This window comes from Oncorhynchus nerka, linkage group LG6, assembly GCF_034236695.1.
Source record: "Oncorhynchus nerka isolate Pitt River linkage group LG6, Oner_Uvic_2.0, whole genome shotgun sequence".
Lineage (NCBI taxonomy): Eukaryota > Metazoa > Chordata > Actinopteri > Salmoniformes > Salmonidae > Oncorhynchus > Oncorhynchus nerka.
Window position 1 is genome coordinate 90,245,575 of NC_088401.1, and position 10,846 is coordinate 90,256,420.

The following is a 10,846-nucleotide window of genomic DNA, read 5'->3' on the forward strand; positions in this document are numbered from 1 at the left end:
CCAGATCCCATAGGGAATAGGGTGCCATTTGACCAGATCCCATAGGGAATAGGGTGCCATTTTGACCAGATCCCATAGGGAATAGGGTGCCATTTTGACCAGATCCCATAGGGAATAGGGTGCCATTTTGACCAGAGCCCATAGGGAATAGGGTGCCATTTTGACCAGAGCCCATAGGGAATAGGGTGCCATTTTGACCAGATCCCATAGGGAATAGGGTGCCATTTTGACCAGATCCCATAGGGAATAGGGTGCCATATCGTCCAGATCCCATAGGGAATATGGTGCCATTTTGACCAGATCCCATAGGGAATAGGGTGCCATTTTGACCAGATCCCATAGGGAATAGAGTGCCATTTTGACCAGATCCCATAGGGAATAGGGTGCCATTTTGACCAGATCCCATAGGGAATAGGGTGCCATTTTGACCAGATCCCATAGGGAATAGGGTGCCATTTTGACCAGATCCCATAGGGAATAGGGTGCCATTTTGACCAGATCCCATAGGGAATAGGGTTCCATTTTGACCAGAGTCCATAGAGAATAGGGTGCCATTTTGACCAGATCCCATAGGGAATAGGGTGCCATTTTGACCAGATCCCATAGGGAATAGGGTGCCATTTTGACCAGATCCCATAGGGAATAGGGTGCCATTTTGACCAGATCCCATAGGGAATAGGGTGCCATTTTGACCAGATCCCATAGGGAATAGGGTGCCATTTTGACCAGATCCCATAGGGAATAGGGTGCCATTTTGACCAGATCCCATAGGGAATAGGGTGCCATTTTGACCAGAGCCCATAGGGAATAGGGTGCCATTTTGACCAGATCCCATAGGGAATAGGGTGCCATTTTGACCAGAGCCCATAGGGAATAGGGTGCCATTTGGAACATATGTTATTCCACCAAGGGCTATTATTACATCTCAGAACACTACTAGGTGCAGCCTTGTTTCAGGGAATTAAACACCCACACATGTTGTGATGTAGACACCGGACCCATTCTGAATATGTGAAGGTGAGGTGGATAACACCAACATCTGATATATCCGGTCTCCAAAATGCACCCTATTCCCTATGTAGTGCACTACTTTTTGACCAAGGCTCTGTACTACAGAGATAATAAAGGTGCCATGTAGGATTCATGCTCATTAATCAATGTATCTTTCTCTTTTTATGTGGCTGACTCTGTCTTCGTGATCTCCTGAGAGCTGACTCTGTTTTCGTGATCTCCTGAGAGCTGACTCTGTCTCCGTGATCTCCTGAGAGCTGACTCTGTTTCCGTGATCTCCTGAGAGCTGACTCTGTTTTCGTGATCTCCTGAGAGCTGACTCTGTCTCCTGAGAGCTGACTCTGTTTTCGTGATCTCCTGAGAGCTGACTCTGTCTTCGTGATCTCCTGAGAGCTGACTCTGTCTTCGTGATCTCCTGAGAGCTGACTCTGTCTCCGTGATCTCCTGAGAGCTGACTCGGTCTTCGTGATCTCCTGAGAGCTGACTCTGTCTCTGTGATCTCCTGAGAGCTGACTCTGTCTCCGTGATCTCCTGAGAGCTGACTCTGTTTTCGTGATCTCCTGAGAGCTGACTCTGTCTCCGTGATCTCCTGAGAGCTGACTCTGTCTTCGTGATCTCCTGAGAGCTAACTCTGTTTTCGTGATCTCCTGAGAGTTGACTCTGTTTTCGTGATCTCCTGAGAGCTGACTCTGTTTTCATGATCTCCTGAGAGCTGACTCTGTCTCCGTGATCTCCTGAGAGCTGACTCTGTTTTCGTGATCTCCTGAGAGCTGACTCTGTCTTCGTGATCTCCTGAGAGCTGACTCTGTTGTCGTGATCTCCTGAGAGCTACCTCTGTTTTCGTGATCTCCTGAGAGCTAACTCTGTTTTCGTGATCTCCTGAGAGCTAACTCTGTTTTCGTGATCTTCTCAGAGCTCACGATGTCTTTATGATATTCTTATATTACAATGTACTGGTCTGGTGACTATTTTGATCAGAGATTTGCAGGGTCGAGATTCCCTAGCTTTGGTGACACAAACAATTCTAGAAACGATCCTGTTTTGGTGCTAGTATCCACTTTACACAATTATGCATCAACCACAGTAATGGAAAAACAGTTGACCACTTTGGTGTTTCCTTCTGGATCTGACATGATGAAAACACCAGCAAGGGCAAACGTGAGGGAGAGGGAGAGCGAGAGAGAGAACTAGCATTGAAAGAAGCATTTGGCATAATTTGGTTTGACATGCATTTGCTTTAGGTTCATGATTAAAATCATTAGGAAAATAATGTATCATTGTTAAACAGTCAGGGCAATCTATCCACTATATACAAGGTCTGTGTGTGTTCCTTAAGTTGAGAGAGATAAAGAAATGGAGAGAGAGAGAGGGAGAGAGAGAGAAAGAAAAGGAGAGAGGGGGGGAGAAAGAAAAGGAGAGATAGAAGTAAAAGGAGAGAGAGATAGAAAGGAGAGAGAGAGAGAAATGTAGAGAGAGAAATAAAAGGAAAGAGAGAGAGAAATGAGAGAGAGAGAGAAATGTAGAGAGAGAAATAAAAGGAGACAGAGAGAAAGAAATGGAGAGAGAGAGAGAAATAAAAGGAGAGAGAGAGAGAGAAAGGAGAGCGAGAGAAAGAAATGGAGAGAGAGGGAGAAATGTAGAGAGAGAAATAAAAGGAGACCGAGAGAAAGAAATGGAGAGAGAGAGAGAAATAAAAGGAGAAATAAAAGGAGAGAGAGAGAGAGAAAGGAGAGCGAGAGAAAGAAATGGAGAGAGAGAAATAAAAGGAGAGAGAAAGGAGAGAGAGAGAGAGAAAGGAGAGAGAGAAAGAAAGAAAAGGCAAGATAGAGAGAATAAAAGGAGAGAGAGAGAGAGAAATGGAGAGAGAGGGAGAGAAAGGAGAGAGAGAAAGAGAGAGAAAGAAATGGGGAGAGAGGGAGAGAGAAATAAAAGGAGAGAGAGAGAGAGAAAGAAATGGAGAGAGAGGGAGAGAGAGAAATTAGAGAGAGAGAGAGCGAGAGAGAGAGAAAGGAGAGAGAGAGAAAGAAATGGAGAGAGGGGGAGAGAGAGAAATAAAAGGAGAGAGAGAAATAAAAGGAGAGAGAGAGAAAGGAGAGAGAGAGAAATAAAAGGAGAGAGAGAGAAATAAAAGGAGAGAGAGAGAAAGGAGAGAGAGGGAAAGGAGAGAGAGAGAAAGAAATGGAGAGAGAGAGAGAAATAAAAGGAGAGAGAAATAAAAGGAGAGAGAGAGAAAGGAGAGAGAGAGAAATAAAAGGAGAGAGAGAGAGAAATAAAGGAGAGAGAGAAATAAAAGGAGAGAGAGAGAGAAATAAAAGGAGAGAGAGAGAAATAAAAGGAGAGAGAGAGAAATAAAAGGAGAGAGAGAGAGAGAAATAAAAGGAGAGAGAGAGAAATAAAAGGAGAGAGAAATAAAAGGAGAGAGAGAGAGAGAGAGAGAGAGAGAAATGGAGAGGGGGAATGAGAGAGAAAGAAATGGGGAAAGGAGAGAGAGAGAAATAAAAAGGAGAGAGGAGAGAGAGAGAAATAAAAGAGAGAGAGAGAAATAAAAGGAGAGAGAGAAATAAAAGGAGAGAGAGAGAAAAATAAATAAAAGGAGAGAAGGAAATAAAAGGAGAGAGAGAAATAAAAGGAGAGAGCGAGAGAGAGAATAAAAGGAGAGAGCGAAAATAAATAGAAATAAAAGGAGAAGAGAAATAAAAGGAGAGAGAGAGAGAGAAATAAAAGGAGAGAGTGAGAGGGGGAGAGAGAGAGAAATAAAAGGAGAGAGAGAAATAAAAGGAGAGAGAGAGAGAGAAATAAAAGGAGAGAGAGAGAGGGGGAGAGAGAGAGAAATAAAAGGAGAGAGAGAGAGGGGGAGAGAGAGAGAGAGAAATAAAAGGAGAGAGCGAGAGGGGGAGAGAGAGAGAGAGAAATAAAAGGAGAGAGAGCACACGCAGCATATGCGTGCTTCACTCCGCTCTCTGCTTTAGGAGGAGCTTCAGGATTTCCACTTGTTTCCGTGCAACATCTCATTTGAAGACTCGTTTACCAAGGAGCCTGCGACTAAGACGGGGGAAAGGTGAGTAATTGAACGTGTGGAAGATGTATGCAGTTTACCTGTACAGTTTTTATTGAACTGATTTGAAGCATTGACATGATTAAAGATTTGTCTTGGTAATGTGATGATCAAAGAGGGACGGTGTCACGGTTAATAGGTGAATTATTCAAAAGTTCATCACCTCCCGGTTCAATGATGCAGCGTGATTGATTCTGATTCAATGTATCAGCACTGTCTTGGGTAAATAGTGGCTACTGAGGCATAATGAAATAACAACCATATAGCCTCAAGCCCTAAAACACACAATGATAGACGTTGTCATTAAATCATGAATCACGTTGTCATTAAATCATGAATCACGTTGTCATTAAATCATGAATCACGTTGTCATTAAATCATGAATCACGTTGTCATTAAATCTACGATGGTGAGTTGACTTTTAATGTCGTATATAAATCGTGAGATTTACGTCAAAGTCTATAGCATACATTTTACTAGTTGAGAGAGAGAGAGCATACATTTTACTAGTTGAGAGAGACATACATTTTACTAGTTGAGAGAGAGAGAGACATACATTTTACTAGTTGAGAGAGAGAGAGACATACATTTTACTAGTTGAGAGAGAGAGAGACATACATTTTACTAGTTGAGAGAGAGAGAGATGCATACGTTTTACTAGTTGAGAGAGAGAGAGACATACATTTTACTAGTTGAGAGAGAGATGCATACATTTTACTAGTTGAGAGAGAGATGCATACATTTTACTAGTTGAGAGAGAGAGAGACATACATTTTACTAGTTGAGAGAGAGATGCATACATTTTACTAGTTGAGAGAGAGATGCATACATTTTACTAGTTGAGAGAGAGATGCATACATTTTACTAGTTGAGAGAGAGATGCATACATTTTACTAGTTGAGAGAGAGAGAGATACATACATTTTACTAGTTGAGAGAGAGATGCATACATTTTACTAGTTGAGAGAGAGAGAGATGCATACATTTTACTAGTTGAGAGAGAGATGCATACATTTTACTAGTTGAGAGAGAGAGAGATACATACATTTTACTAGTTGAGAGAGAGATGCATACATTTTACTAGTTGAGAGAGAGAGAGATGCATACATTTTACTAGTTGAGAGAGAGATGCATACATTTTACTAGTTGAGAGAGAGAGAGATGCATACGTTTTACTAGTTGAGAGAGAGAGAGATGCATACGTTTTACTAGTTGAGAGAGAGAGAGATGCATACGTTTTACTAGTTGAGAGAGAGAGAGATGCATACGTTTTACTAGTTGAGAGAGAGAGAGATGCATACGTTTTACTAGTTGAGAGAGAGAGAGACATACATTTTACTAGTTGAGAGAGAGAGAGAGAGATAAATACATTTTACTAGTTGAGAGAGAGAGAAAGAGACATACATTTTACTAGTTGAGAGAGAGAGAGAGAGAGAGAGAGACATACATTTTACTAGTTGAGAGAGAGAGAGAGAGAGACATACATTTTACTAGTTGAGAGAGAGAGAGAGAGAGACATACATTTTACTAGTTGAGAGAGAGAGAGAGAGATACATACATTTTACTAGTTGAGAGAGAGAGAGAGAGAGAGATACATACATTTTACTAGTTGAGAGAGAGAGAGAGAGAGAGAGACATACATTTTACTAGTTGAGAGAGAGAGAGAGAGACATACATTTTACTAGTTGAGAGAGAGAGAGAGAGAGACATACATTTTACTAGTTGAGAGAGAGAGAGAGAGAGAGAGAGATACATACATTTTACTAGTTGAGAGAGAGAGAGAGAGATACATACATTTTACTAGTTGAGAGAGAGAGAGAGAGAGAGAGAGAGAGAGAGACATACATTTTACTAGTTGAGAGAGAGAGAGATACATACATTTTACTAGTTGAGAGAGAGAGAGAGAGAGAGATACATTTTACTAGTTGAGAGAGAGACATACATTTTACTAGTTGAGAGAGAGAGAGAGAGAGAGAGAGAGAGAGAGACATACATTTTACTAGTTGAGAGAGAGAGAGAGAGAGAGAGAGAGAGAGAGACATACATTTTACTAGTTGAGAGAGAGACATACATTTTACTAGTTGAGAGAGAGAGAGAGAGAGATACATACATTTTACTAGTTGAGAGAGAGACATACGTTTTACTAGTTGAGAGAGCGAGAGAGACATACATTTTACTAGTTGAGAGAGAGATACATACATTTTACTAGTTGAGAGAGAGAGAGAGAGATACATACATTTTACTAGTTGAGAGAGAGAGAGATACATACATTTTACTAGTTGAGAGAGAGATGCATACATTTTACTAGTTGAGAGAGAGACATACGTTTTACTAGTTGAGAGAGCGAGAGAGACATACATTTTACTAGTTGAGAGAGAGATACATACATTTTACTAGTTGAGAGAGAGAGAGAGAGATACATACATTTTACTAGTTGAGAGAGAGAGAGAGAGATACATACATTTTACTAGTTGAGAGAGCGAGAGAGACATACATTTTACTAGTTGAGAAAGAGATACATACATTTTCCTAGTTGAGGAGAGAGAGATACATTTTACTAGTTGAGAGAGAGATACATACATTTTACTAGTTGAGAGAGAGAGAGAGAGAGAGAGAGAGAGAGAGAGACATACATTTTACCAGTTGAGAGAGAGAGAGAGAGAGAGAGAGAGAGATACATACATACATTTTACTAGTTGAGAGAGAGAGATACATACATTTTACCAGAGAGAGAGAGAGAGAGAGAGAGAGAGAGAGAGAGAGAGAGAGAGAGAGAGAGAGACATACATTTTACTAGTAGTTTGTTGTGTTGGTTCATGGCTGGTTACAGATTATTGCAGACAAACGCCTGCTCTTTAGAAAAAGCCTTGGAGACAATTACTAAGCACCAAATACTTGAGATAGCACCCATTCTCTGTCCCCTCGTCTGTCTGTCCTCGTCTGTCTCCCTGTCTATCCCCCTGTCTGTCTGTCTGTCCTCGTCTGTCTCCCTGTCTATCCCCCTGTCTGTCTGTCTGTCCTCGTCTGTCTGTCTGTCCTCGTCTGTCTCCCTGTCTATCCCCCTCGTCTGTCTCCCTGTCTATCCCCCTGTCTGTCTGTCTGTCTGTCTATCCCCCTGTCTGTCTGTCCTCGTCTGTCTCCCTGTCTATCCCCCTCGTCTGTCTGTCTGTCTATCCCCCTGTCTGTCTGTCTGTCCCCTGTCTATCCCCCTGTCTGTCTGTCCCCCTGTCGTCTGTCTCCCCCTGTCTATCTATCTGTCCCTCGTCTGTCCCCCTGTCTCCCTGTCTCTATCCCCCTGTCTGTCTGTCTGTCTATCCCCCTGTCTGTCTGTCTGTCTGTCTATCCCCCTGTCTGTCTCCATGTCTATCCCCCTCGTCTGTCTCCCTGTCTATCCCCCTCGTCTGTCTCCCTGTCTATCCCCCTGTCTGTCTGTCTGTCTGTCTGTCTGTCTGTCTGTCTGTCTGTCCTCGTCTGTCTCCCTGTCTATCCCCCTGTCTGTCTGTCTATCCCCCTGTCTGTCTGTCTGTCCCCCTGTCTGTCTGTCCTCGTCTGTCTCCCTGTCTATCCCCCTGTCTGTCTGTCTGTCTGTCCGTCCGTCCGTCCGTCTGTCTGTCTATCCCCTGTCTGTCTGTCTGTCTGTCTGTCTGTCTGTCTGTCTGTCTGTCTGTCTATCCCCCTGTATGTCTGTCTATCCCCCTCGTCTGTCTCCCTGTCTATCCCCCTGTCTGTCTGTCTGTCTGTCTATCCCCCTGTCTGTCTGTCTGTCTGTCTGTCTGTCTGTCTGTCTGTCTGTCTGTCTATCCCCCTGTCTGTCTGTCTGTCTGTCTGTCTGTCTGTCTGTCTGTCTATCCCCTGTCTGTCTGTCTATCCCCCTGTCTATCCCCCTGTCTGTCTGTCTGTCTGTCCGTCCGTCCGTCCGTCCGTCCGTCCGTCCGTCTATCCCCCTGTCTGTCTGTCTGTCTGTCTGTCTGTCTGTCTGTCTGTCTGTCTATCCCCCTGTCTGTCTGTCTATCCCCCTGTCTATCCCCCTGTCTGTCTGTCTGTCTGTCTATCCCCCTGTCTGTCTGTCTGTCTGTCTGTCTGTCTATCCCCCTGTCTGTCTGTCTGTCTGTCTGTCTATCCCCCTGTCTGTCTGTCTATCCCCCTGTCTATCCCCCTGTCTGTCCCCCTGTCTGTCCGTCTGTCTGTCTGTCTGTCTGTCTGTCTGTCTGTCTGTCTGTCTGTCTGTCTGTCTGTCTGTCTGTCTGTCTGTCTGTCTGTCTGTCTCCCTGTCTATCCCCCTGTCTGTCTGTCTGTCTGTCCGTCTGCTATTACCATATGTCTGCTGACAGCGACACGTTGACAAAGAGTGATTAAAGCTGAGGACGAAGGAAGGTTGTTTTATAATGCTAAGTGTAGGAAGGCAGTTGTTCTGGTCCCAATCTTAGTATAGCCTGCATAATAAACACAAACCCACCAACCCAGATAGATGTATTAATCGACAAGCCTTATTTCTGACCCAGGCACATGCAGGCTTCTGATTCCATATTTCAGTCTGAATTCCTTCTGGCCTTCCATTGTATCTGTGTTGGTCTCCCCTGGAGCTGAGGCTGGGAGGGTTGGAGGCTGAGGGTGGGTGGGTTGGAGGCTGAGGCTGGGAGGGTTGAAGCCTGAGGCTGGGTGGGTTGGAAGCTGAGACTGGGAGGGTTGGAGGCTGAGGCTGGGAGGGTTGAAGGCTGAGGCTGGGTGGGTGGGTGGGTGGGTTGGAAGCTGAGGCTGGGAGGTTGGAGGCTGAGGCTGGGTGGGTGGGTGGGTTGGAGGCTGAGGCTGGGAGGGTTGAAGGCTGAGGCTGGGTGGGTTGGAAGCTGAGGCTGGGAGGGTTGGAGGCTGAGGCTGGGAGGGTTGAAGGCTGAGGCTGGGAGGAAGAGGTGCTGGGAGGGTTGGAGGCTGAGGCTGGGAGGGTTGGAGGCTGGGAGGGATGGAGGCTGGGGCTGGGAGGGTTGGAGGCTGAGTCTGGGAGGGTTGAAGGCTGAGACTGGGAGGGAAGAGGTGCTGGGAGGGTTGGAAGCTGAGGCTGGGTGGGTGGGTTGGAAGCTGAGGCTGGGAGGGTTGGAGGCTGAGGCTGGGATGGTTGGAGGCTGAGGCTGGGAGGGATGGAGGCTGAGGCTGGGAGGGTTGGAGGCTGAGGCTGGGAGGGTTGAAGGCTGAGCCTGGGAGGGAAGAGGTGCTGGGAGGGTTGGAAGCTGAAGCTGGGTGGGTGGGTTGGAAGCTGAGGCTGGGAGGGTTGGAGGCTGAGGCTGGGAGGGTTGGAGGCTGAGGCTGGGAGGGATGGAGGCTGAGGCTGGGAGGGTTGGAGGCTGAGGCTGGGAGGGATGGAGGCTGAGGCTGGGAGGGTTGGAGGCTGAGGCTGGGAGGGTTGAAAGCTGAGTCTGGGAGGGATCAGGTGCTGGGAGTGTTGGAGGCTGAGGCTGGGAGGGTTGGAGGCTGAGGCTGGGAGGGATCAGGTGCTGGGAGTGTTGCAGACTGAGGTTGGGAGGGATCAGGTGCTGGGAGTGTTGGAAGCTGGGAGGGTTGGAGGCTGGAGTGTTGGAGGCTGGGAGGGTTGAGGTGCTGGGAGGGTTGAGGTGCTGGGAGGGTTGGAGGCTGGGAGGGTTGAGGTGCTGGGAGGGTTGGAGGCTGGGAGGGTTGGAGGCTGAGGCTGGGAGAGATGAGGTGCTGGGCAGGTTGGAGGCTGGGAGGATTGGAGGCTGGGAGGGTTGGAGGCTGGGAGGGTTGGAGGCTGCAGGGTTGGAGGCTGGGAGGGTTGAGATGCTGGGAGGGTTGTAGGCTGGGAGGGTTGGAGGGTTGGAGGCTGAGAGAGATGAGGTGCTGGGCAGGTTGGAGGCTGGGAGGGTTGGAGGCTGGGAGGGTTGGAGGCTGAGGCTGGGAGGGTTGGAGGCTGGGAGGATTGGAGGCTGGGAGGGTTGGAGGTTGGGAGGGTTGGAGGCTGAGGCTGGGAGGGTTGGAGGCTGGGAATGTTGGAGGCTGAGGCTAAGAGGGATGAGGTGCTAAGAGGGTAGATAACTTAGCTCACCCCTAATATCAGAGTATAGATCATATCAGATCACAGATCATATTATATAATATCAGATAATAGATCATATCAGATCATATCAGATAATAGATCATATCAGATCATATCAGATAATAGATCATATCAGATAATAGATCATATCAGATCACAGATCATATCATATCAGATAATAGATCATATCAGATAATAGATCATATCAGATCACAGATCATATCATATCATATCAGATAATAGATCATATCAGATAATAGGTCATATCAGGTAATAGATCATATCAGGTAATGGGTCATATCAGGTAATAGGTCATATCAGGTAATGGGTCCTACCAAAGTGGTGAAGTGTACATGGCATAGGGTACGGTTTGGGATGCATCCGTATTTGCTTGTTTTTTGAGCCAGTTATGATTCTGTTTCCCCAAACACCCGGTCCAAGAACACCCTCAAACTTGCACATAATTCAAGGTGTACATGTAATTTGGCATCATGAGCTATTGAGCGAGCTCCCTGGCAGGAGGATGGTGAGTACACTGCATGGTATGTGCGCTGAATTTCAATTAATAGATTCTATTTAGAGACCATCTATAGAGTTTTTCCCTTGTGCAAATAATCAAGGAGCCTTGTTCACGCTGTGTTTTGTGAGTCCCAAATGGCACCCTATTGGGAAGTGGTGAGGTTGGACCCAGGTGCAGAGAATAGAAGAGACGTGGAATCAGTGGTTGAGGATTAACAT

General features: G+C 46.0%; 1 protein-coding gene across 1 annotated transcript; it reads right to left on the reverse strand.

Moving 5' to 3' along the window:
- Positions 1 to 8,594: 8,594 nt before the first annotated feature.
- Positions 8,595 to 10,489, reverse strand: LOC135572089 (uncharacterized). Its single transcript, XM_065019104.1, has 2 exons — positions 10,462 to 10,489; positions 8,595 to 10,036 (listed from the first exon to the last, which is right to left on the reverse strand). Exons 1-2 carry the CDS (start codon positions 10,487 to 10,489, stop codon positions 8,595 to 8,597), a joined length of 1,470 nt encoding a protein of 489 aa, XP_064875176.1.
- Between the last annotated feature and the right edge of the window lie 357 nt (positions 10,490 to 10,846).

Bases quoted from the DNA above. Each gene is read 5' to 3' on its own strand.
- LOC135572089 (XM_065019104.1), bottom strand. From the start codon at position 10,489: ATGCATCCCAAACCGTACCCTATGCCAT. The intron at 10,037-10,461 runs GTACACTTCACC...CAACCCTCCCAG, and splicing joins CAAACCGTACCCTATGCCAT to CCTCAGCCTCCAACCCTCCC.